The sequence below is a fragment of the Bos mutus genome, chromosome 17 (assembly GCF_027580195.1).
Source record: "Bos mutus isolate GX-2022 chromosome 17, NWIPB_WYAK_1.1, whole genome shotgun sequence".
NCBI classification, from domain to species: domain Eukaryota; kingdom Metazoa; phylum Chordata; class Mammalia; order Artiodactyla; family Bovidae; genus Bos; species Bos mutus.
The window spans coordinates 18,674,965-18,699,769 of record NC_091633.1 but is presented as its reverse complement, the minus strand read 5'-3'; the positions used below and the strand labels follow the sequence as shown (position 1 = coordinate 18,699,769).

Here is a 24,805-nt window from a genome sequence, read left to right as displayed (position 1 = left end):
AGGGAAAGTGAGGATGGAGGGCCTGGGGTGGGGGTGGGTGGCCCTGGTGGGGCATTTGGAGCCTTGAGGGCCTGTTGAAGGGTCCTGCACACAGACCTAGAAGGACTCAGGTATGTCCTCAGAGACCTTATTTTAAAAAATGATAGGGATACAGGACAGCGCTCAGTTCTCAGTATAAGCACTGATGAGGGAGGGAAGAGCAGGACTAATGCAAAGCTGGACAGCAGACTATCAGGCCCAGGAAGGCATGATCAGCAGGTCACATGTCCCGGTGATGTGTGGCTGGGGGAGGCATTCAGACAAGCTTGTGTATTTCGAGTGGGTACAGATGACAGCCAGGAGGGGAATCAAGGAGATGAGTGGTGTGGGCAGGGCCAAGCCCAGCCCGGAATCCAGATGTCTGCTGGATGAGCACAGCACGATCCTTTGCTGCACAGGGAGTGATGAATCATAAAGTAATGGGTCTGGTTTGGAACTGGAGCTCAGAACTCAGTTTCCCCTAGAGTAGTTGCTATGGTTTCATTCCAAGGATGCTGTTGTTGCTTAGGATATTTTATTTCTCTTGCCCCCACACAGGTATTTTTTGTTGGTTTGTTTGTTAAATTTGGCTGTGCTGGGTCTTAGTTGTGGCATGTGGAATCTAGTTCCCTGACCATACAGTTGAATCTGGGCCCTCTGCATTGGGAGCTCAAAATCTTAGCCACTGGACTATGAGGGAAGTTCCCTCACCCAGGTTTTATTATGAAAAATGTTAAAGTTGAAAGAAGAGTACAGGGAATACCTGTTTACCTATCACCCAGATTCAACAGTTAGTAACTTTTTGTCATATTTGCTTTATCAGTTTAGCCACCCACCCATCCATTTCTCTATTTTTTTTTTTCTGAACCATCCAAAAGTAAAGTAGCAGACATCCTGACACATTAGTTCCTAACAACCTTAGCCTGCATCTCCTAGTCACTTCAGTCGTGTCTGCCCCTTTGCCACCCTATGGGCTGTAGGGGCTTCCCTGGTAGTTCAGTCGATAAAGAATCTGCCTGCAATGCAGGGGACCTGGGTTCGATCCCTGGGCTGGGAAGATCCCCTGGAGAAGGAAATGGCAACCCATTCTAGTATTCTTGCCTGGAAAATCTTAGGGACAGAGGAGTCTTGAGGGCTACGTCCATGGTGCGTTGCAAGAGTTGGACATGACTTAGTGACTAAACCATCACCACCATGGACTGTAGTCTGCCAGGCTCCTCTGTCCATGGGATTCTCCAGGCAAGAATACTTGAGTCATGCCTTCCTCCAGGGGATCTTCCCAACCCAGGGGTCAAACCCATGTCTCTTATGTCTCCTGCATTGGCAGGTGGGTTCTTTACCTCTTGCGCCACCTGGGCAGCCCTCACAATACCACAATACCACAATTGCACCTGAAAAGGTAACGCCAGTTCCTTAGGAGCATCTAGTGTGTAGGTCATCCTCAAATTTTAGAACTTTAAAACCCTTCCTTTAGAAACATTTTAGAAGTACACAATAAATACCATCAGGTATGAAAACCTAAAAAAATTGTGAAACATTCATATAAGATTATGAACATCACAGAGTCACAATTTCTCAATGTGGTACATGCACCACTTTAAATATATGAGACAGGAACTTCCCTGATGGTCCATTGGTAATGAATCTGCCTGTTGGTGCAGGGGACACAGGTTTGATCCCTGGCTCTGGGAATGTCCACATGCTGCAGGACAACTAAGCCCATGTGCCCCAACTACTGAGCTTGTGCTCTAGAGCCCGTGCTTTGTAACAAAAGAAGCCACCACAATGAGAAGCCTATGCACCGCCACGAGGAGTAGCCCCCGCTTGCTGCAATGAAGACCCAACACAGACAAAAACAAATACAATTTAAGAAGAAAGATGATTTGAAAAAAATATATGAGATCATTTTAGGTGGTATATGGACAACCATTTAAAACATTTTTTAGACTTATTTTACCATTTGTATAGGAAAAACTATAACCAGCACACTAAACTCATGATTTCATGGATTTTATTACCTGAGATAAGACTAAAAGTTTTCATACTAAATCAATTTAAAAGTGTGAAATAAATGATAGTTTACATAGTATATAGATATAGCCAGATTATAACCATGGTAGGCAAACAAGTGAAGTTTGGGGGAACACAGAAGAAAACACAAAATATAAAAGGTCATTTGGGGCCCAGAATGGCATCCCCAGCATTGTTCACTCACCTGAGGCCCCGGACCTGACTCTGAATGGCTTTGAGCTGTTTTTGAGGAGGTGGGTTGTCCATTCAACAAATGTCACAGTTTGTCAGGCCCTGATCTAGGCTCTTCAGGGAATGAAACTCAAACCCTGGCCCTCCACCCTCAGGGCATTTTAGTGCTCTGATGAGGGCAGATGGATACACTCGACCTAAGTATTAGAGGTGACAGCTGTGCTGTGTGTTTAGTTATTTAGTCATGTCCGACTCTTTGTGACCCCATGGACTATACAGTCCATGGGATTCTCCAGGCCAGAATACTGGAGTGGGTAGCCATTCCCTTCTCCAGGGGATCTTCCCAACCCAGGGATTGAACCCAGGTCTCCCACATTGCAGGCAGATTCTTTACCAGCTGAGCCACGAGGGAAGCTCGAAGGTGACAGCACCATGGACAAAAGCTAACCTGAGCAGGGTCAGGGGAATCAGGAGTTCCAGGTTGGAGGCTTGGGAAACAGTGGCTCCTGGAATGCCTCACGGAGGTGAGACCTGTGCAGGACCCTGGGAACCAGATGGCAGAGGGCATTTCACATCATTGTAAGACTGCCTTTTACTCTGAGAGAGAAGGGGGCCCTTGGAGGACTTTTTTTTTTCTTTTTAATATTTATTTATTTGGCTGTGATTGGTCTTAGTTGTGGCATGCAGGCTTCTCTAGTTGTGGTACATGAGTTTAGTTGCTTCACAGCACGTGGGATCTTAGTTCCCTGACTGGGGATTGAACCTGCATGCCCTGCATTGCAGGGCTGATTCTTAACCACTGGACTGCCAAGCATGTCCCCCTTGGAGGGTACTGAGCTGAGGAGTTGAATGAGTGTGTAAAGAACATGACTCAAGCCTCAGAGAGGATTGCCTAAGCCGTTTGGACCAGGCAGCTTCATGGACAGAGTTTTTCACTTCTTGAGGTGGCAAAGTGGGAAGGAGCCATGTGGTTTTGGTGTGTTGATTCCAGTGATTTTGAAACAATCCCAATACTTTATTTTTTCGTTTCCAGCCAAAGCTGTATGTGGCTAGGACAGAATAGGCAGCGTGTGAAGCCAGTTAGCAGATATCGGCAAGGGTTCTGCACCTGCAGGCCTGACTCTCAAAGGGTAGAGGACATGATCAGTATTTCTCGGGGTTAAAAACTTCCCACCTGCCACTCAGGCCCAGGAGGGGTTAAACTGTGAGCGACTTGAAAATACACCTGTTTCAACAGGCCAGCTTCCCTCATGCCAACTGAGTTTTGGCGCTTGGGAGGAAACATTGAAATTCATGAAGCAGCTCTTGAAAGTTAAGTTTACAAGGTGGGAAAGCAGGAGCTGAGGAGCCCAGCGCTCCTCTTGGTGGGAGCCTTACCTTCAGAGCCATTGCCTTTGCTTCTAACCACAGCCTGAAGCCACAGCAGATTTGCCCTAACTCGGGTTTGGCCATTGCTGGTTGATGAACCTGAAAACAGGGTGCGGCCCTGGGGGAGTTAAGTTCCTTTTCTGATCTGAACCTTTAAGCCTTCTTTTTGTCTGAGGAGCTGGTTGTTTCCCCTTGGCCATCTCAGCCTTTGGACAGCTTTGAAACACTTTTCTTCCATAAGAAGCTCCAGTGTGTGCTTCTAGAAAACAGAAAACTCCAAAATCATTCTGCATGGGACTTTGAAATCCACTGTCCTGTTTTTTTTCATTTCCTAAAGTACTGCTTCATAGTCCCAGTTTTATCTGTTCAAGCAGAACAAAATTAAAATAACTATGCCACGTGACCTGGCAATTCCGCTCCTAGGTACCCCCAAAGAATTGAAAACAGCCATACATAAACACTTGTGCAGGAATTCTTGTGTATGAATGTTCATAGCAGCATTATTCATAATAGCCAAAATGTGGAAATAACCCAAATGTTCATCAGCTGATGAATAGGTAAACAAAATGTAGCATATCCATACTATGGAATATTATACAGCCATTAAAAGGGAGAAAGTACTGATACATGCTACAATGTGGATGAATTCTGAAAACATGCTAAGTGAAAAAGCATGTTACCAGGGGTCACATATTGTATGAGTCAATATATATGACATGTCCAGAATAGGCAAATCTATAGAAACAGAAAGCACATTAGTGGTTGCCAGGGGCTGTGGGAAGGGGTGTGGGGAGCGACTACTAATGGGCACAGGGTTTCTTTTTAGGGGACTGAAAATGTGCTGGAATTAGAGGCGATGCTTGCCCTGGAGGCAGTGGACTGCTGGATACCACTAAATCATGCACTTTGGAATAGTTGTATATTCTGAAATTTCACCTCAACTTTTAGAAATGCAAAAAATACCGCCCCTCTCCAACAACAAAAACCCTGTGCATTCCCTAAACGTAGTGTATCTAATACTTGATGGTGGGGTAGGGGATCCCACATACACAGGGCTGTGAGGAAGCTAGCAGGTAGTGAGTCAAGAAAGGCCCTGTTGAGGAGGAACAGAATCAGCTGGCCTTTGAGGTGGCAGGGAGATCACCCTCCCCACCTCTAGCTCCAAGTCTTGATTTGATTTGAAGTCACTGGTTGGAGCGCAAGCTGACACAGAGTGCTAAAGAGCTGGAACAACATTATCCGACAATTCTTGGTTTACGTAGCCTGACACAGCCTAGCAGCTTGGAAAATGTGAGAGGGGTCATTGAAATTTGTTCTTGCTGTTTCTTGAACTGAAACTTTGCTAGGGTTCAGTAGACCCCTAGGGCTGCTGCTTTTGTGTCCACGTAAATCCACATTAGACCTGTTCTTTGGCAGGTCTTTGGCTCAGGACGTGGATGAGTGACAGGACATGGTTTAGCATCAGTCGTATCCCTGGGACTCCCCTCCCACCCCCTCCCACCTAGGTATGAGAAGACAATGAAAGAGGCTGTCCCCACCTGTTTCCAGTCTCCCTGCTTTGTCTCCTCTGGCAGAGGGTCCTCAGCTGTTTTGAGGACCAGATGTATAGCCAGCCTGGGGTCCCAGGGACACCAGAAATCTCTGACCCCTAGCTTCCTGATGGGAACTTAGAAAAGCAGAACCTTCTGTGGTTTTGGTTCAGTGGACTGTTCCCCTCCCCAGCCCCCATGTTAGTTTCAGTGCTTCTCAGTGTTTCTAGGGGTGGTTGGGAGCTGGGAGGAGGGGAGGAAGATGGATTTCCATTTTTCCAGTGTAACCATTCACCCCCTTCTCTATCCTACAGTGTTTGAACTGGTCAACCAAGGGTGAGTGTCCCCATTCCCAGCAGGTATGAGGCCCAAAGCTTCTTGAGCTGCAAAGCTGAATGAGGTGGTGGGAGGAGGCAAAGGCTGGCGTCTCTGGTTTGCTTTTCATGTGTGTGTCGACCTTTCAGGCCTGTGATGGAAGTGCCCACCCTCAAACCACTCTCTGAAGACCAGGCCCGTTTCTACTTCCAGGATCTAATCAAAGGCATCGAGTACTGTAAGCGGGGCTCACAGGAGGACTCTCACCCAGGGGGTGGTTAGTGTTCCCAGATAGTGGATGGAAAGTAGAAGGTTTCTTACTTCCCTCCTGAAGCACAGGGAGGTGGGCAGGAAACAGAGCTGCCTGAGCTATGGCGACACCCGCTCCAAGCAGAAACCCTTCTTCTGGCCACACAGAAAAACTAAGAGCAATAGTGTTAGTGACTGTTTATCCAGTTCTTTCTACCAGGCACTGTTAATTTCCTAGCATCACCCTTTATTCCCAGGAACCCTGGGATCCTGTTAACCTCTGGGAACCTTAGTTCCTCATCTGTAAAATGGGAATAAAATATCTCTCACAAGGTCTGAAATCAGCCAGGACATCAGTGTTCTGATTGGCAGGGTGTCCTTTCTGCTACTGGTTGTTAAACATTTTGACTCATACCCTTTGCCTGTTATTACACAGGATTGTTGTGACACTGAAATGGGGTGAATGGGAAGCACTTAACACTTAGCATTCAGTAAAAGCAGCTGCTGCTCCTATTACCAGTATCATCATCATCATCATCACCACCCCGGAAACACAGTTGGGTCTTCCAGATTGTAGGATTGTCCTTGCCCATGGGCGGACACCCAGGCAGGAACCGTTAGCCAAGTCCCAATCCTGCTGTGTTTCACACTTCAAATCATACCTGTTCCAGTCATTGTTGGTTTGGTGAACAGGTTGTGAGGTGGCGTTAATAAATGAAAACATGCTTGACTGTCACAAGTTTTAAGGCTTCTAGCTGGGAGCCAAGCTCAGCAAAAGCTCTCCATGCACACATGACTTAGACTGTGGCAGGTGGTTACCAATTACTATTGGCAGTCAGTATTTCACTCCTCACTTTGGAGGATGGGCCAGCTTCCTTAGAGACATTCCCCTTAACTCTTAGAGCTGAGAGTGTTTCACAGGTTTGGGAGGGGAAGGCTGGGAAGGGCCTGGGACCCTGGAAGAACAGAGGGCCTCCTGCCTGTGTCTCTGGGCTGTGTGGGCCACATGGAGCTCCTCGTGTGGATTCTCTGTCCCCTCTCTCCCATCCTGCCCCCAGTACACTACCAGAAGATCATCCACCGGGACATCAAACCTTCCAACCTACTGGTGGGAGAAGATGGGCACATCAAGATCGCGGACTTTGGTGTGAGCAATGAGTTCAAGGGCAGCGATGCCCTTCTCTCTAACACTGTGGGCACCCCGGCCTTCATGGCTCCTGAGTCGCTCTCGGAAACCCGGAAGATCTTCTCTGGGAAGGTAGGTTTGGACCTGCCTGAGATATGCAATTCTGCCTGTGTTAGGGTCCTTTCAGTTGTAAGTGGCAAAAATCTAACTCACTGGTAAAGAGTGATCTGTGGGTGAGGAGTGGGGTTCAGCTCTGTTTTCCTGAATTAGTTTCCTCCCCAGGTGAACGTCATTAGCAATTCCAGGCTATTTTCTACCAGTTTACAAGCCTCAGTGGAAAGAGCATTTTTCTTTCTGTAGGACTCAAATGAAAATCCTAGGATTGGCTGTAATTGGCCCAGTGTGGCCCATCCTTGAACCAATCACTGTGCCTGACGAAGTGTTGCTCTGATTGGACAGTTCCGGGTCATGTGCCCATCCTTGAACCAATCACACTGCCTGGGGAAAGTGTTGCTTTCATTGGCCAGGCCTGAATCATGTGCTCAGTCATGTGGGGTTTGATGGGCAGGAGCAGCCCTATTCAAACTCCCATGGTCTGAGCAGTCAAAAAGAGATGCTTCCCCAAAGGAAAGCTGGAGGATTGGATCCTGGACAGGTGGAAGAAGGTTATGCCCTTTACTGCCCCTTGCCCCCTCACACTGAGCTCTCTTTTTCTTGCAGGCACTGGATGTCTGGGCCATGGGTGTGACACTGTACTGCTTTGTGTTTGGCCAGGTAAGGTGGGGTGTCCTGTGTCCTGGGTGTTGTGGGTGGCTCCCTTGGACTAATAGTTACCCTTGCAGGGAGGTAGTACTTACTCATTTAAAAGTTATTTTATTTCCACAGTTAGATCTGAATATGAAAAAGTATGCCTTCCCAAATATACATAGCTGTACATAGCAGTCATATCTGTGAAAAGACAACCTGCTAAAACGGGGTTTTGGCAGAGGCTCTAGAGGTTGTAAATACAGTTGATGAATTTAGATCAAGGACAGCAAATGTGCACCTCTTTTCACTTCTAAACAGGAGATAGGCATCACTAATCAATAACTGCAGTCTTTCTTTCTGGGCCTGGTACTGCTTTGATGTTCTTCTCAACAGTGTTCCTAGAAGCTGTTGTTAGAAGAATAGAATTGGAATGGGATTTAAAACATTTGGCATTATTGATTTAGGGAGTGCTGTTTGTCTTCATTTTGTTGTTCTTTTGTTATTTTTATATTACTCGTATTTAGGGGCTTCTATTTTTAATTCTTGGAGAAGGCAATGGCACCCCACTCCAGTATTCTTGCCTGGAAAATCCCATGGATGGAGGAGCCTGGTGGGCTGCAGTCCATGGGGTCGAGAAGAGTCAGACACGACTGAGCGATTTCCCGTTCACTTTTCACTTTCATGCATTGGAGAAGGAAAAGGCAACCCACTCTAGTGTTCTTGCCTGGAGAATCCGAGGGATGGGGGAGCCTGGTGGGCTGCTGTCTATGGGGTTGCACAGTCGGACACGACTGAAGCGACTTAGCAGCAGCAGCATTTTTAATTCTACAGTTCAGACTGATTATGTGAGCAGTAAAAATGAGAATTATTCCTTCTCCTGAGCTTATTATGCTCCTGTTGAGGAAAGCTTAAGAAACTGATCCCATGAAGAAGTAAAGGAGTTTATAATCTCCCCACAACCCAACATTTGATTAGAAAATTTTCAATCCTGTAGTCAAGTTGTAAGAATTGTACCTTCTTACGTATGCTTCAGAGTGCAGTCATTTGCCAGAGCTCACTATCTGTGGCTTTCATTTTTTTCTTTTGGGCTAATATTTACACATCAGGGAATCTACAGATGTTAAAAGTGTACTATTTACTGAGTTGTCAAATGGATGCACCTGTGCAATCCTGACATCTCAAGTTATTGTTTTTCATGGCATCATTTTCCTTGGACAGGAGTAGACAAGGTCACTTTCTGTGACCTTTTGCAGCCTTTTGAGCACCCTGCATAAAGGCTTCTTTTTCCAAAACAATCCCTGAGCTCCTCCTGGGTCAGGCCCTTCCCCCTGTGAGAAGATCGCCTTGTCACCCAGGAGGTGGTGTGTGAACAGGCTTCAGGGTACAGTCTAGGCTTAAATACCAGTTTCATGCTTCCTAGGACATGACACCTCTCTGAGCTTCTGTTTTTTCTCTTCTGTAAAATGAGAATAATATTTGCTATTTTTTGAATTATTTATTTACTCATTTTTGGCTGCCCTGGGTCTTCGTTGCTGTGCGCAGGTTTTCTCTAGTTGCGGTGAGTGGGAGCTGCGCTCTAGCTGTGTCGCGTGGGCTCAGTAGCTGCAGTGTGCCTTCTCTAGAGTGCAGGCTCAGTAGTTGGGACTCGCAGGTTTAGTTCCCCTGTGGCATGTGGGATCTTCTTGGACCAGGTATGGAACCCGGGTCTGCTGCATTAGCAGGCAGATTCTTAACCACTGGACCACCATGGAAGTCCAGTATTTACTATATTTTATGGCTTCTGAGAGGATCAGCAGAAATAATTCAAGCATTCATTAATTCACCAGGTATTTATTGAGCCCCTACTTTGTGCCAGGGATGTTCTTGGGCACTGGGTGTCAGCAGTGAGCAAGACAGACAAAAATCCATGCCTTCTTGGAGCTGACATTCCCATGCAGGAATTAAACAGTGAATAAATCCATATGGTTTTATGTTTTGGCCACACCATGTGGCATGTGGGATCTTAGTTCCCTAATCAGGGATTGAACCTGTGTCCCTAGCAGTGGGAACGCAGAATCCTAACCACTGACCACAGGGAAATTTCCCTAATACATACAGAATATAATGTCAGGAGGGGACATGTGATGGTGAGAAATCATATGGAGGTGGAGTGGGTGTCCATTTTAGACAGGAGCTCTGGAAGACCTCCCTGAGAGGCTGAGCTTTGATCAGACACCTAAATGATGGAATAAAACAAGCCATGCAGATACTGGCGTGAAGAACATTCCAGGCAGAGGTAACAGCCAAATGAGATGTTGGTCCTGAGAAACCTCAATACAATGCTTGGCCCAGGCTGAGCCCTCATCAATCGCAGCTACTGCTGCTTTGTCTTTTGTATTTTTCTTTGTATTATTAATGTTCACAGGGCAGGTGGGTGAAGTGAGTGTTTGCTTTCGGTCTTTGCTTTATGATCTTCCCTGATGACTCAGATGGTAAAGAATCTGCCTGCAGTGGGAGAGCCCCAGGTGCAATTCCTAGGTTGGGAAGATCCTCTGAAGAAGGGAATGGCTACCCTCTCCAGTATTCTTGCCTGGAGAATTTCATGGACAGAGGAACCTGGCGGGCTATGGTCCATGGGGTCACAAAGAGTCAGACACGACTGAGTGACTAACATTTTATGTAGGTAAATTAAAGCACAGCTACAGAGGAAAGCCAGTGTAGTTAGGAAGGCTCTAACCCTTCTGGAAAGATACTCCTGGTCCTTTTAGATCTCTGGGGAATAGGAACTGCCTCCTCCCTGGACTGGGCTGCTGGGCTGTTTCTTTCTCTGCTGTGACCCATGTGGAGTGCTGCCTGCCCTTGAAGGACAGCTGTGCCAGCCCTTGATGGCCGCTGTGTCCCTGACCTCTCTTCGCAGTGCCCGTTCATGGACGAGCGGATCATGTGTTTACACAGTAAGATCAAGAGCCAGGCTCTGGAATTTCCAGATCAGTGAGTATCCTTCACGTACCATAAGTCGCTACCTTCTCCAAGCCCTTGGTGACGTCTCCCACCCTTGATGTATCTCCTCCCCCAAGGCCTGACATAGCCGAGGACTTGAAGGACCTGATCACGCGCATGTTGGACAAGAACCCTGAGTCGAGGATTGTGGTGCCAGAGATCAAGGTATCTGCTGCCCCTTGGGGTGTGTGCCAGGGGCTCAGCCTATCTCCTCTGCTTGGGTGTTTTGGCTCAGCCCTGCCTCGGTCAGGCCCCACATTCCGCTGTTTACAGTGCCACACTCTCTTCTGCACCACTGCCCTCCCATGCCCTGTGGCCTCTGGGGTGCTGGGAGCTGGTCGGGGAGTATTTGGGACTTGTGTTCACTGTGATTGTGGAAGTGGGATCTGCTACCAGCCAGGCAGCTAGCACTTGCTTCACTTGGCTTAAACTGATGGCCTCTACCTCCCTAGACCAGACCAGAGTCTCTGTATGCTCCATTGTGGCTGCCGAAATCTTGGGGTCTTTTCCTTGACGCTTCCTATCCCTTTGAGAAAATACAGTGGATGTAAGAGGAAGTTAGTGAGCAATTTGACCATCTACGTCTGACCCTCGCCTGCTCAATTCCGCTATGTTGCAAGAACAGCATTAGATAAGATCCCTACTGATCCCTTGCAGCCACGTACACACACATGGACCTTTCAGAAATCTAGAGATTTCCTTCGGGAACTAGGCATCTCGGCTAACTAGCAGTTGAAGAGGGGGCAGCCCGAAATGTTACAGATAAAGGCTTGGATCCAAGGGGCAGGTAGTTGGGGGGCAGACCTCTGCTGAAGTCCCCTCCCAGTTGTGTTCTTCTCAGTGTTCTCCCTGTGCCACCCTGAGCCTCAGTTTCCCTTTCTGTAAAATGGGAAGGATGCTGCCTGCTCTGAGCTGAGCCTTCCAGGCATCAGAGAGAGTTGCAGAGGAGTGATAGGTGCTCCTTGGACAACCATGCAAGGCAGATGGCAAATTCCAGGCCCTTCTGCCAAGACACGGGGCGAGATGGAGAATCCAGTCCAGCTCACATTCTGGCCTTGTGGCTCCCTCCCTCCATCTATCTCATGTTTCCTCCCACCTGGCTCACCCCCACCTTCTGCCTGGCTTGCCTGCTGTCTTGCATCCCTGACCTCAGGCCACTGGCTCTCCCCTCCCGCGTCCCCTCCCTGGCTCTGCTCACAGGCAGGGTCTCTGGGAGCCAGTGGCAACGGCCCCTCACCCCTCCTGTCCTTCGTTGAAGCTGCACCCCTGGGTCACGAGGCATGGGGCGGAGCCGCTGCCATCGGAGGACGAGAACTGCACGCTGGTCGAGGTGACCGAAGAGGAGGTCGAGAATTCGGTCAAACACATTCCCAGCCTGGCAACCGTGGTAAGGCAGGATGAACTGCTGCTCAAGAGCAGGGCCAGAGAGCCACAGGCAGCCTGGCAGGGATGAACCAGGACACGGGCAGGCAACTGAGAAGCAGGTGTTGGGCCTGAGAGTCAGGGATTGGCCAAGTCTGCCTCTCACCCACAGCTCCCAGCCCCTGGGCCTTGGTCACACAGCAGGCCAGGTGGCCCCTGCATCTTCTAGCTTGAGTTCTCTCTGCAGCTGGGTCCCAGGTTACTTAAACAGGGTAGCCCCTCTCTAAGGATTGTTCTGCCCTTTGTGGAATTCCTGCTTTCAGAGCTTGTCCAGGGGAGAAGGAGGAGCTTTAGAAGGCTCAGGGCAGGTGCCTGGGGGGAGCTGGAGCCACGGTGTCTTTAGAGGGGCTACCCCTACTGGGTCTCCTGTCCCCAGAGCAGACGGCTTAGCTCGTCTCATCTCTGCAGTGTGGGCAACTGCCGGGGTGACTCTTCCCATCTCCTAGAGGGGGGTGTTTGCTCAGGGACTACTGGATCCCCTTTTATGGCCTTAAATTTGGGACCTGATCCAGGAAGATGGAGCTAGAGAATCACCTTGGAGACTCAGAGAATCACCCACTTGCCAAGACTGTGCCCAGAGGGTGTCTGACTCCAGGATGGAGACCCTCAGGGGGCCAGGGGTTAGGCAGCAGTCCTAGGGGAGCAATCCAGTGGGCTGCCTCACCATGGCCACCTCGGGAGTCCTGGGTGTGTTCAGTTAACACCAGCCCCAACAGGCAGGGCCCTGGGCTCTGTGGGGGGACCAGGTACTGCATCCAGCCTCGAGTGACCTTAGGAGCCCCAGTGCTGGCTCCTTCGCTCCCAGCTTTGCACCTCGCCCTCTGCTTCCCCACACACTCTCTCTCTCCCTCTAGAACCTGAGCCCTGGGGGATCTATTCACATCCTCCTCCTCCTCCTCCTCCTCCTCCTCCTCCTCCTCCTCCTCCTCCTCCTCCTCCTCGACGAGGGGCCTCTGCATGATCTTCACTGTTGAACACTCACCCACACCCACTCCTTCTCGTCCGCCCACCACACCCATGTCCTGAGCCTGTGGTGGGGAAGGCAGCTGACGTCGGGCTCCCAGCACCCGCTGTGGGTTATTCTGTTCCTGGTTGTGAATATTCTTGGGAGAAGGCGTCTGATCCTAGAGGTCTGAAATAGGCGTTGATTATTCAGGAAACACTTCTTGGAACACTGAGTGGTGTCTCAGGCCTGTGGTGGGAGCGGGGAATACAGAGGTGAATAAAACCAAGATGGTGCCTGCAGATGCTGGGCAAAGAACCAACAAGTAAACGTGCAAGTAACAGAGGGGCTGCGAGGGGAACCTCCTGGGGGGATGCAGCCCAGGTGATGGGTTGGGGAAAGCCTCCTGGAAGGCGTATGCTAAGAGGATGGCGGGGTGTTCAGGCCAAGAGGGTAAAGGGTGGGGTGTTCCTGAAAAGGGAGCAGCAAATGCAGCGACCCTCTGTTGGGAGGTGGCAAGGCCCACGAGGAACCTTAAGAAAATCAGGGCAGCTGAAACAGGGCAAAGGAGGTGGAGGGAGGGTGGCATGAGGCTGGACAGGAGGTGGGGCCAGAGCACACAGGTCCTGAGGCCACAGCAGAAATTTAAATCTTGGTCCCAGAAGTGTGGGAAGCACCTGCAGGATTTGATTCAGGGGAGTGGCATGATCAGTGTTGGCCTGAGGAAGGTCCCACATGGAGACTGAATTTTGGGGGACAAGGAGGCCGTGGGGGCTTCAGCTGTGTGTGCCAGGCATGAGGTTACAGAGATGAGCACGGGACAGTGCCAGCCCTCATAGGGCTTCTGGCCTCTTGAGGAAGATGAATCTGGAAAAAATCACCCTCTGGTGCCATCACACACTGAGTGTCCACACAGTGACAGGCCAGCGGGGAGAGGGGCGGGACTGGGAGGCTTCGCAGGGTAGGAGCCCCTTCCGCTGGGTCCTGAGGGCTGGCCAGGCTCACTGGGGGAGCGAAACGGGTCCGAATGTTCCAGGAACCACAGAGCTTGGGCCTTGGCAAGTGAGGCACCATGCGTGCTTGTCAAGGGGTATGGCCTTCGTTCTCTTATCTCAGCATTTTTCTTTTCTTTCTTTAAATTGAGGTCAAATTCATGTAATATAAAATTAACCATTTTGAAGTGAACAATACAGTGGCATTTAATACATTTATAGTATTGTGCAGCCATCACGTCTGTAGTTCTGGAACATTTTCATCATCCCCAAGAGAAACCCCATACCTGTTGACAATCACTCACTCTTCCCTCCCCAACCACCCCCAACCCCTGGCATCTACTGTTGCTGTAGACCTGCCTATTCTGGCCATTTCATATAAATGGAATCGTACAGTAAATGGCCTTTTGTGTCTGGTTCTTTAACTCAACGTTAATGTTTTCAAGATTCATCCACATTGTACCCAGTCATTCCTTTTTAGGGCCAAATAGTGTTCCATTGTAGGGATAGAGCATATTTTACTATTCATCAGTTGATGGACATTTGGTGGTTTCCACCTTTTAGTAAATCAGTGGTTTTAAAAAACACTTCCCCCTACTCTTTTAGCATGAAAATCTTTTTTTTTTTTTAAAGTCCAGAGGCTTAGTATATGAAACAGCTTGACGAGACATCATACTTTACTTGGAAGGAGGCCAGAGCCGTACAGGTGTTGAGGCCACTTTGAAAATTCTTTCATGAACGACAGCAGCCAAAAGCATCATGAACCTTCCATGGCTCCGTGGCCTGTAACAGGTTAAGTTCCAAACTCATAGGGGTGAGAGATACCAAGTCAGGGCATGAGGGAATCAGATATGGGTTTCAGAAAGGATAGGGCGAGAGACTTCCCTGATGGTCCAGTGGTTAAGAATCTGCCTTGCAGTGCAGGGGACATGGGTTCAATCCTTGGTCAGGGAACTAAGATCCCATATGCTTCTGCAGCTAAGCCCTTGCACTCCAACTACTGAGCGCACATGCTCTGGAGCCCGAGTGCCCCAACTAAACAGTCCTCACTGCAACAAACAATCCCACATGATGCAGTGAAGACCCCTCGAGCCACAACTAAAGATCCGACGCAGCCAAATTAACTTTTTTTTTAAAAAAAGGATGCGCTGAGGGGCAGACTGGGAGGCAGAGGAGGGAAGCTGAGCAGTGGCTGAGGGACGTGACAGAGGGGTAGTGACCCTTTCCCCAAAGATCGCCTCCTCTGGCATGTGTTTCCCAACCAAGCTGCAGACCCTGTCTGTCTCCTGGTGGGCGGGGTGGGGGACACCAAAGAGTTCCATCTCATGGCTGTGGACAGGCTGGCTCCCAGTGCCTCTCAGGTTTAGAAGGGCTTTCAGGACCTCAGACCTCTCTTGCCCTCACATCACACCAACTTGTGGATGGGCCACCCTCCGTATCCTGGGATGTCTCCTCAGCTCCTTAGACTGGGACCAAAGCTTCTCATCCTCAACAAAAATGAACCCCCCCCCCCGACTCCGAGGAACTAGTGCCCTTTTGTATTGCTCCTGGGACTGCAGAATGGTGCAGCCGCTGTAGAAGACAGTCGGGCAGCTCCATAAAGTGTTACACAGAGAGTTACCAGATGATCTGAGAATTCCACTCCTAGGTGTACACCCAAGAGAAATGAAAACATTTTGTGTGGAAAGTATGTCCACACAAACTCTTGTACACAGATGTACATAGTAGCTTTAGTCACAATAACCCCAAAGTGGAAATGGTCCAAATATCCAGCAGTGGATGAACAAATAAGCAAAATGTGGTGTATCCACACAAAGGATTATTACCAGGCCATACAAAGGAATAAAGCAGTGCAGCATGGTGGACCTTGAAAACATCATGCTTGCTGAGTAAAAGAAGCCAGACCCCAGAGGCTACATAGTGAATGATTCCATTTATCCGAAATGAGAAAAGACAAACCCATAGAGACAGAAAGTGGATTGGTGGTTGCCAGGGACTGGGGAGGAGGAATGTGGGTGGCTGCTAATGGGTACTGGGTTTCTCTTGGCGGTGATGTAAATGTTCTGAAATTAGATAGTGGTGATGTGAATATACTAAAAACCATTGAACTGTACACTTTAAAGTGGTAAATTTTAAGCTGTGTGAATTACATTTAAATTAAAAGTGCAGTGATCCCCCTCCCTCTCAGATTATACCTGGGAAGCAGTAATTGGTTGCCTGTTGGGGTGGTTGTAGACGGCTTTCACCGCCAGTAAAAGCCTTGCCTTGAAGAGGAGACAGGTTGACGGGCCAGGAGGGCCTGTCCAGCGATGGCTCAGGTGAGACGGATGGTACCACGGACACTGGACAAACAGTGCAGGCCAGCTCTCCTGCAGTCGGGTAGGCTGAGACTGGGCTGTGACAGGCTCTCCAGCTCTCCTGCAGCCGGGTAGGCTGAGGCTAGGCTGTGACAGGCTCTCCAGCTCTCCTGCAGTTGGGTAGGCTGAGACTAGGCTGTGACAGGCTCTCCAGCTCTCCTGCAGTCGGGTAGGCTGAGACTAGGCTGTGACAGGCTCTCCAGCTCTCCTGCAGTCGGGTAGGCTGAGACTAGGCTGTGACAGGCTCCGGATGTCGGACTGAGGAGTTTAGACCTTATCTTGTTGACAGCCAGGGAGCTGTGGAAGATTCTGGCTGTGGGCCAGTGAGACTTGGTGATGGCTTTGGCTCCTGTATCCTGGGTGGATGTTTCTCAAAGGCTCGCCATCAGCAATCAGTCCTGGGAACTGGCAGGGGGCAGGGTGTGTGTGTGCAGGTGGGTGGGAATGAGGGGAGGGGAAGAGAAAAAGATGGGAGACTTGTGCTATGGCACGAGGGAGGCTGTTGCCTGGAGTACCCCCACACCCAGGTGGCTGAGCCTCCTCCTCTCCTTTCCAGATCCTGGTGAAGACCATGATACGAAAACGCTCCTTCGGGAACCCGTTTGAGGGCAGCCGGCGGGAGGAGCGTTCCTTGTCAGCGCCTGGAAACCTGCTCGGGTGAGTATCCCTGGGGTGGGGAGCTGGAGGCCGCCCTGCCCCACCATCTCTGGGCCCAGCGGTGTCCAGACTCAGATCAGCCCTGCCAGGCTCTCTGGGGAAGTCAGAGCAAAGCTGCTGGCTTTGGTTTTTGCCCCACCCTGGACCCAGCCTGCCTCCTTGACTGACAGGGAACTTTTATCTTTCTTCAGGGGTACATGCATTTTAACAGGGGTGGGAGAATGGTTGATTATCAGGCTGTTAGACCACAGAGAATGCATGCTTGATGGTGGGATTGTGGCCCTATGAAGAGTGAGCAAGGCCAGTCTCACTCATGGGACCACCACCCCCCAAAACGTCTCACAGTGAGGGGGAGTATCCTGCTCCTGACCACCCTGGCAACAGCTCCGTGAAGCTGGTGTTCGGGGTCTGAGTGTCTCTGGGGGTTGGGGGACAGGCATGCCGTGGGTGCCAAGTGTCCCTTCTCACTTCCCTTTTCCCTCCCCTCTGGCGATTCCAGCAAAAAACCAACCAGGGAGTGTGAGCCCTTGTCTGAGCCCAAGGTAACGCCTGCCTGCCTGTGCCTTCGCCTCTGCCGGGGCCTGGGGGCGGGGGCAGCTGCAGAGCACGGGGCATCTGCACCCAGGCGGACCTTCCATCCAGCCGGGGGCCTCCAGACCCAGGAGGAAAACGGGGCATCCAGGGGCTTGGACCTGGTGGCGGGTCGTGCATGTGGGCTGGGGCTGCGGGTGCATGGCGCTCCACCCGGAATGCCTGTGAACTCACTCGGGTCTTAGACCTAGTCTGGCACCCACCTAGGCTCGGTGCACGTCAACGGCCTTGAAGCTATGTCATGGGCCGAGGCCGCCCCTGATCTGAGCTGGTGGTCAGAGCCTAGAGCAGGCATGCTGTGCTCGGGGACTCCCCCTCTGAGGCCCTGCAGCATCTGCCCCTTCTTCTCTGATGGGTTAAGACCTAAAAAATAAGTCCCCGTCCAGCCTGTTGCAAATGAGTGTGAAAGCTCCCCTGGTTCGGAGGAGGATCTGGACCTATTCCCCCCAGTCCACCATCCTCTTCCAAACACATGCCCAGCCTAGCTGTCCTAGCACCTCCCAGGACAGAGGAGCATTTCTGTCCCTGCAAGCCTGAGATGACAGGATGATCACTCCCCACCCCGTGCCTGTGACAGGATAGCAGTCCTGGGACTCTCCCCACCGAGCCCATCTCACCACCTCATTCTCAGTTGGGAGCTCCAGGCAATCATTTCTAAGTCTCAAAAGCTGCTGTGTTGAGCTATAAGTCACATACCATATACTTCACCCATTTAAAGTATATAACTCAATAGAGTTTAATATATTTGCCGAGCTGTGTAACCATCACTACAGTCACTTTTAGAATATTTTCATTAGCTCAAGTAGAAACTCTGTACCCTTGTCTCTGACCACCCAACTCCCCCATCCCCCAGCCAGCACGAGGCTACTTGCAGTTTCTATAGATTGACATATTCTGGACATTTCATATCAATGGAATCATACAGTCTGTGGCCTTTGTGTCTGGCTTCTTTCACTCAGCCTAATATTTCTGAGGTTCATCTATGGTACAGCACGTGTCAGAACTTCATTCATATTTATGGCTAGATCATATTCCGTTGTATGGATATACCTACACTCTGTCTCTCCATTCATTCGGTGATGAATACATTTTCCACTTTGGGGACTGTCACGCATGAATAATGCTGCCCTGAACGATGCCTATGCAAGCGGCATTTGTTTGTTAGGAGTTGGCTTACGAGATGCAATTTCTTGGCCACCATAGGAGCCAGGTGCTCATACAGTAACGTAGGAAGACCATCTGTGGATCATTTATGCTCTTCCAGAGCAGGGAAAACGGCAGTTAGCCCTCAGAACCGATCATGGACAGCCTGGGAAGGCTGCCTCCGTCCCTGCCACGGTGTTCTCAAGCATCTCTACAGCCGCGAGTTGAGGTGGCCCCACTTAACGGTGTGAGCCTTACAAGGTCACAGGTTGAAGCCTAATGGGCTGGCCTATACTTGTCCCTTCTCTTCTCAACCTGTTTTATGGTTTGCTTCCTTTTTTGTGCGAGTCTGTTTATTTCATCTTCTGTTTTTAATGAGATCAAAGTTACAGGACACCAAAGACTGAGATTGGCCCAAAAGACCTTATTGCCTCTCTCTTCCCTCATCTCCATCCCAGAAGCACCTGGGGATTATCTGCCCTTGCCCTTAGCCCACGGGTGGATGCTTTTGCTTGTCCCAGTAGTCCAGCACTCTGGGGCTCTTAGGGCTTAGGCAGTCTTTGGAGGGCTTAGGCAGTCTTTGGAGGCCTTGGGCCCATGGCCCGTCAGTAGTGAGACCAGCTGGTATGAGCAGACAGCTGTTGGGCCTCACTGGATATCCAATTACATCTCTCCTCCCAAGAGACTTGACCCTCTCTTCTTTGGCAGAAACATAATAGCCAATGTGTGTGATTTTTAAACAAAGAGGAGTTTATTCCTAGGAATGTACGGACATCATGCCCTTGCCTGATGCACAGGGCAGTGTCCCTTCTGGCCAAAGGCACTCAGTAGATACCAGTCCTATGTGGCAAGCCCAGTGGCTGTCCTTAGGACAGGCATTCTTTGCTTAATGTTGGTAAAGGGTTTGGGCCTCTCCTTAGGGACTTTCCCTCACATTTCCCATCACGCGGCCCATATCCGTCACCCCAGGCAGCTCTAGCTGGGGACACTTCAGGGTATGGCCTCTTGGGAACATGGGGACATTTCCCACCAACCTAGTCTCTTCTGCTCTGGTCACACATTGCCAAGATGAGGGCCCTTCTCTCTGTCAGAGGCATCCCTTGGGCCTGTGTGCTCAGCACATTTCTGTTGACAACCATGTCCTGAAGGCTGGCTTTGTACCAGGCCGAGTCGGGTGGTCCTGCTCGTGTCCCCCATGAAACACACCTGGAGACTGAAGACAGTATGGTTCCTGCCCCACAAGAGCTTAGAGCCTAAAGCGGGGGAAGCGAAGATGCCTAAATTCTCTGTAAACAGGCCCCAGTGTGGAGCCCATACGACCTGTGCTCTGTGCTATGGTTTCAGGTGTCAGCCCATAGGTTCACATCTATGTTTATAGTTTATATGCCTTGCTATTTTTGGCACATGATGCTGGTTTTCCATTTACCAAAGGGATGCAAGGTCTCCTCTGAAACTTTCACATAAGAAAAAAGGGGGAGAGACTCTAAAAACGGAAGTAAATAATGGTCCAGGCAGTGCAGGACTGCCAGAGACATTGGTTCAGGGCCCTGCCCGCGTCGCCCAGGACTTAATGTGGGTTTTTTTGTTCGGTGAGCAGGAAGCAAGGCAGCGAAGACAGCCTCCAGGGCCCCGAACCGGCCCCCGTAGGGGAGGAGGAAGTACTCTCATGAAAGGCGGCCCTGGCGTGGAGAGTTGGGGGGTCCCAGGCCCCTGCTCCCTAGAGCACACTCATCCTGCGCGGCCGGACGAGGTGATGGAGTAGCGCCGGACCGCGACTGCGCATGCACGTCTCACCTCTGCTGGCGGCGCCCTGTGTTTCCATAGCAGCATGTCCTACGGGAAACCGAGCACGTGTGTAGAGCCTTGACAGTCATCTCTGGTTTTGTTTTTAGTTTGTTTGATTTCTTTCTTGTTTTAAAGGGGACAAAAAAAAAAAAAAAAACGACTCCATGACATCGACTTTGGCCGCTGGCTGGCTGAATGGGCGGGTGTGAGGAGTTGCAGACCCAAAGCCTCGTGCATTGGGGGACAATTGCTTTTTAAGACGTTTTTATGCCAAAAATCCTTCCTTGTGAACTCAGAATGGTGTTAAGAGATACCAACTGAATGTGTGTGAGATTTGAACATCAGGAAGAACTGGCGGGAAACTCTGGTGGTGTGGTCCGAGGCCACAGTTGGCTGCATTTGAAAGGGAGAGGAAGAGCAGGTGTGACTTCGTGCAAAACCCCAAATCATGGCACGTTCTAGAATGTGGATTCATGGGGTCAGGACAGGGCTAGCCCTCAGTAGCTGCAGCCTGATTCGACCCAACTTATTCCTAAGAAGGACTATAAATTTTTTAATGAGTAGAGCTGTAATCAGGAAAACGGAAAGGGCTTGATACATAAGAGCTTGGTGGGGGTGGGGTGGGGTGCTGGGGTGCGGATTTTGCATTCCCAGAAGGGCATTTGGTGGTTATGGTGGGACATCTCCTCTCAAGGACTGAACGAGTGTGTTTATGACAGCCGCTCAGAGCTGAAACTTTTCTTAAGTAGTTGAAGGGGCTCTAGTCAATCTCCTGTTAAATTACAGAAACTTCAGGGTGAAATTAAATCCTACACTTCCATGTACATTACATGGCTTAAGAGTAAACAACAACAACAAATACTTTCAATTTTCTAACTAGTCTGAACTCTTGAGCAGTTCAGAAATTATTTCGGGCTTCCAGGAGCTATCCCATGGCTTCAGGTGTATGATCAGAGTTAGCGCCAATGACATCTATCCTGTATATTAGCAGCTCAGCTTGCTTATAACCTGTGTATTCTAGAGGCTGCTAAGATTCTGTTTTCTTTTTCAGCAGTAGCTGATTGTTATAGTCAGTGAAACAAACAGTTATCCAGTTTGTGGAGGGCTAGTTAAGAAGTACTTTCATTTAGCTGAGACATAAATGATCATCCTTATTGGCAAAGCTCTGTTACGATCTAAACAATAACTATAGGATACCCTTTTAGAGAAGATTCTTGAAACCTAGAGCAGTCCTCGGGTCCAAGGCAACCAGAGCTTGGCACAGGAAGTCCCCTTTTGTAGCCAGCAGTCCAGAAAGAAAAAAGTTTACGTTTTTGACTTCCAACTAACATTGGGAAGTTTGGTTGCAGTTCAAGTGTGACTTCTTCCAGGGTCCCGTGTGGGTAACTGAAGTTCAAGAGGGAGGAAAATTGGAAGGACTTGGCCTGGGGGATTCCCAGTGCTTTGTGGAATCTGCCTTGAGGAAAATAGTGTCGGTAATCAGGATCAGAAGTATGAGCTCTCCTGTAGCTTCTGGCTGATCCCTGTTGAAAGGGGCCCTTTCTGCAGAGACAGAGCAGCAGGTCTTGTGTCTGCTGCCAAGTGCGTTCACAGAGCTTCCACAGATCTTCGTAAGCTCTTGACTGTCATTTAGCCAGACTCTTCTTTCTACCTTATAAGCAGTACAGAGTTAGAGAAGGCTGGTTTCCTAGAGCCAAGGACACCCATCTGATGGAGGGTCCTCTGGCCTGCTTTCTTTATTTCTGTAATCCAGTACTTCTTCCTCCTGTGCTTGTTTAAATCTACAGGCTCCACCCCTCCTGGGAACAAATGAGTCTGGTTAGTTTGCAGTAAGCACCTTGCAGTGGTTCAAGTCAGCCGGCTCTTCGTCTTAGTCCATGTGGATGCTGACCTGGTAGTGGGGGGCTCGCCCGGAGGGGCGGGGCTGGTAGCATGCAGAGCCTCTGCAGAACTCCTCCTGTGTTTACACAACTGCATCGGCAATGCCATTTCTCCCACCATGAAACTCTCCGTCGAAGATTTCACATGTGGAAAGCCAGTGATCAGATGGCACTGAACTGTTCAGGCAGGTGGGTTGGGGGAGGCCCATTTTCATTACTATTTTTTTTTTTTTTTTAACACTAAGACACACCAAAGAAAGCTGTGGAAAAGAACCACCCCACTGAGCAAAGGATAAGCAGAGAGGGCTGTAACAAAAAGCATTAGAGCTACTTGGAGTGCAGACTCTTGGGGTTTGTCTACACTCCTTAGAGCACAAACATTGATTTTTTTCCCCAAAACCCAACTCTGTCAGGAAAGGGCAGAAGCTGATATGAGCAACTTTTCTAGGTAAGCAAAAAAGGATGCCTGTCCTTCTCTTCCATTACTGGCTCATCTGTGGGACCAATTTTTAAGCAAGCAGTGGCCTGCACCTGTGGCCTTGAAGAAGCACATGTTCTCTATCCATCTTTCTTCCTCCCTGTTTCACTTCCCCATCTGTTCCACAGCCTGGCCAGTGGCTCCCACAAAGCCTTATCTAGCCCCTTGCTGGCACTTGGGGCCGGAGAGGCCGTCTACCCGCTGGTCTGGCCTTTCTCGTAAGCCAGGGCTCTCGTCCTCCAAGCCTTTCAGGACGAGGCGAAGAACTGTGCAATTTAGACACATAGGCTCCACCTGTCGCTCTCACCCATCTTCCAAAGGGTAGCTTCTTGTCACCAGGGGGAAGAACCAAGACCTCCACTCGCTTCCAAGGTGCTAGGGAAGGTTTCAAGGTTGTTGATTTCAATCTTCTCTCCAGCTTTACAGGCTGAGTTTCATGGGACTACTGACTTTTCTATTCTGTGGTTGATTTCATGCCCGATGCTTCTGTTTTATTCCTGATCCTTTCTACTATGCATTTTCCTTTTATCAGGTGTACAAAGTTAAATACTGTGTATTTATCACTGAAAAGTACATGAACTTAAAAAATAAGCCTTCAGTGTTTTTCCACAAATGTTTAAGCTTCTCTGTAAACTTGAAATAAACAGCAAAATGGTGCAAAGTCTCGGCCTCTTGGGGATGGTTTTTTTTTTGGTTGTTTAAGTCAGTGGTCTTGAGGTCGCCTGTCCTCATGTCTGTTTGCCTTCCTTAGGCTGGCAGCAAAGTTGAATGCCCGAGTCAGGGCTGATGTACTCAGCAAGTCCCTAATTTAAGCATGTCCTAATACCTCCCTGGGTCTTCTTGGTGGCGCAGTGGTAAAGAATCCACCTGCCAATGCAGAGACGCAGAAGATGAGGATTCGATCTCTGGATCCAGAAGATCTCCTGGAGTAGGAAGTGGCAACCCGTTCCAATATTCTTGCCTGGAAAATCGCACGGACAGAGGAGCCTGGTGGGCCACAGTGCATGGGGTCAAAAAGAGTCGGACACGACTGAGCACGAGAGTACCTCCCTACTGAGAGGGTGGTCCCCACGTCAGCAGTACCAGCGTCACCTGGGAGTGGCTTAGCAATTCAGATTCACAGGCCCCATTCAGACAAGGGCCCCAGGTGACTCACTTGATGCTGAAGTTTGCAACGCACTGCTCTGAGGCAGCTCACTGCCAGATAGAATTTTCTGGTGGAGCCCAAACAGGTGAGCCGCTATGGGAGCAGTTTTAATCACACACTGAATACATCTTGTGGGCAGTCATGCTACGTGACACTCCACCACATAAGCTGGGTATTGAGCCCATTTTACGGGTCGTCATCTGTAAACAGGCTCAGAAAAGGCTCCGAATATCAACTAATTCAGTGTTCTGCAGAGCCTTGATGGTTGCCAGTTTTCATGACGTCTGGAGACTGTTTTAGAACTGCTGCTTTCTCCAGACTGTGGGCTGAAGGTTCCCTGCACTTCAAATGTGAATCCAGCCCACGGCACTGCGTTACTGGCTTTGAACTTCAGTTCTCTGTTATCAGGGGACAGTGGATGAAGTCTGAAAGACTCCTGTTATTGCAGAAATAACAGCCCTGAAATACTGGCCTTCGAGTCAAGAGCAGCTGTTGCTATTTAAAGGCTCCCCTCCCCCCATGGAGAATCTGATGAAAGCAAGAAGAAATGCCCACAGGTGCCTCACTTTGCAGAGTTTTAGGGGTTTCAGAGTCTCCTGGAAGGTCATCCATGGGTGCAAGGCTGAAAAAGCTCTACTTAAGAGGCCGTGCCAAGGAGTGCCAACAAGCGGGGCTGTTAGCAGAACACAAGGCAATTCTGGCGAGTTCAAGATCAGTGCCCCAGCCCTCACCCCATCTTTAGAAAGGGCGGGGGGCATAAGAAGTCTCTCCCACTCCAGCAACCATGACTCCTTAGCCTGCAAGAGAATAAACTTTTCCTAAACAGTCCAGCTCCATGGGACCTGTGTATTCAAGCAGGCATTTTTCAAAAACAGTA

The 24,805-nt window shown here is 49.7% G+C and overlaps 1 protein-coding gene across 4 annotated transcripts in view; it reads left to right on the top strand.

Annotated features, from left to right (window-relative positions):
- Positions 1–23,443, top strand: part of CAMKK2 (calcium/calmodulin dependent protein kinase kinase 2) — a 53,003-nt gene extending 29,560 nt beyond the window's left edge. Inside the window, exons 8-17 of one of the 4 annotated variants that reach the window (XM_070386193.1) lie at positions 5,432–5,453; positions 5,582–5,670; positions 6,740–6,939; positions 7,528–7,581; positions 10,451–10,524; positions 10,611–10,698; positions 11,792–11,920; positions 16,804–16,904; positions 17,404–17,446; positions 20,236–23,443. In XM_070386193.1, coding sequence (XP_070242294.1) covers positions 5,432–5,453; positions 5,582–5,670; positions 6,740–6,939; positions 7,528–7,581; positions 10,451–10,524; positions 10,611–10,698; positions 11,792–11,920; positions 16,804–16,904; positions 17,404–17,446; positions 20,236–20,400 — 965 coding nt within the window. In that variant the 3' untranslated portion in view covers positions 20,401–23,443. The remainder of the gene's footprint in view (positions 1–5,431; positions 5,454–5,581; positions 5,671–6,739; positions 6,940–7,527; positions 7,582–10,450; positions 10,525–10,610; positions 10,699–11,791; positions 11,921–16,803; positions 16,905–17,403; positions 17,447–20,235) is intronic. The other 3 variants (XM_070386194.1, XM_070386195.1, XM_070386196.1) reach the window with 3 other exon arrangements.
- The last annotated feature ends 1,362 nt before the right edge of the window (positions 23,444–24,805 follow it).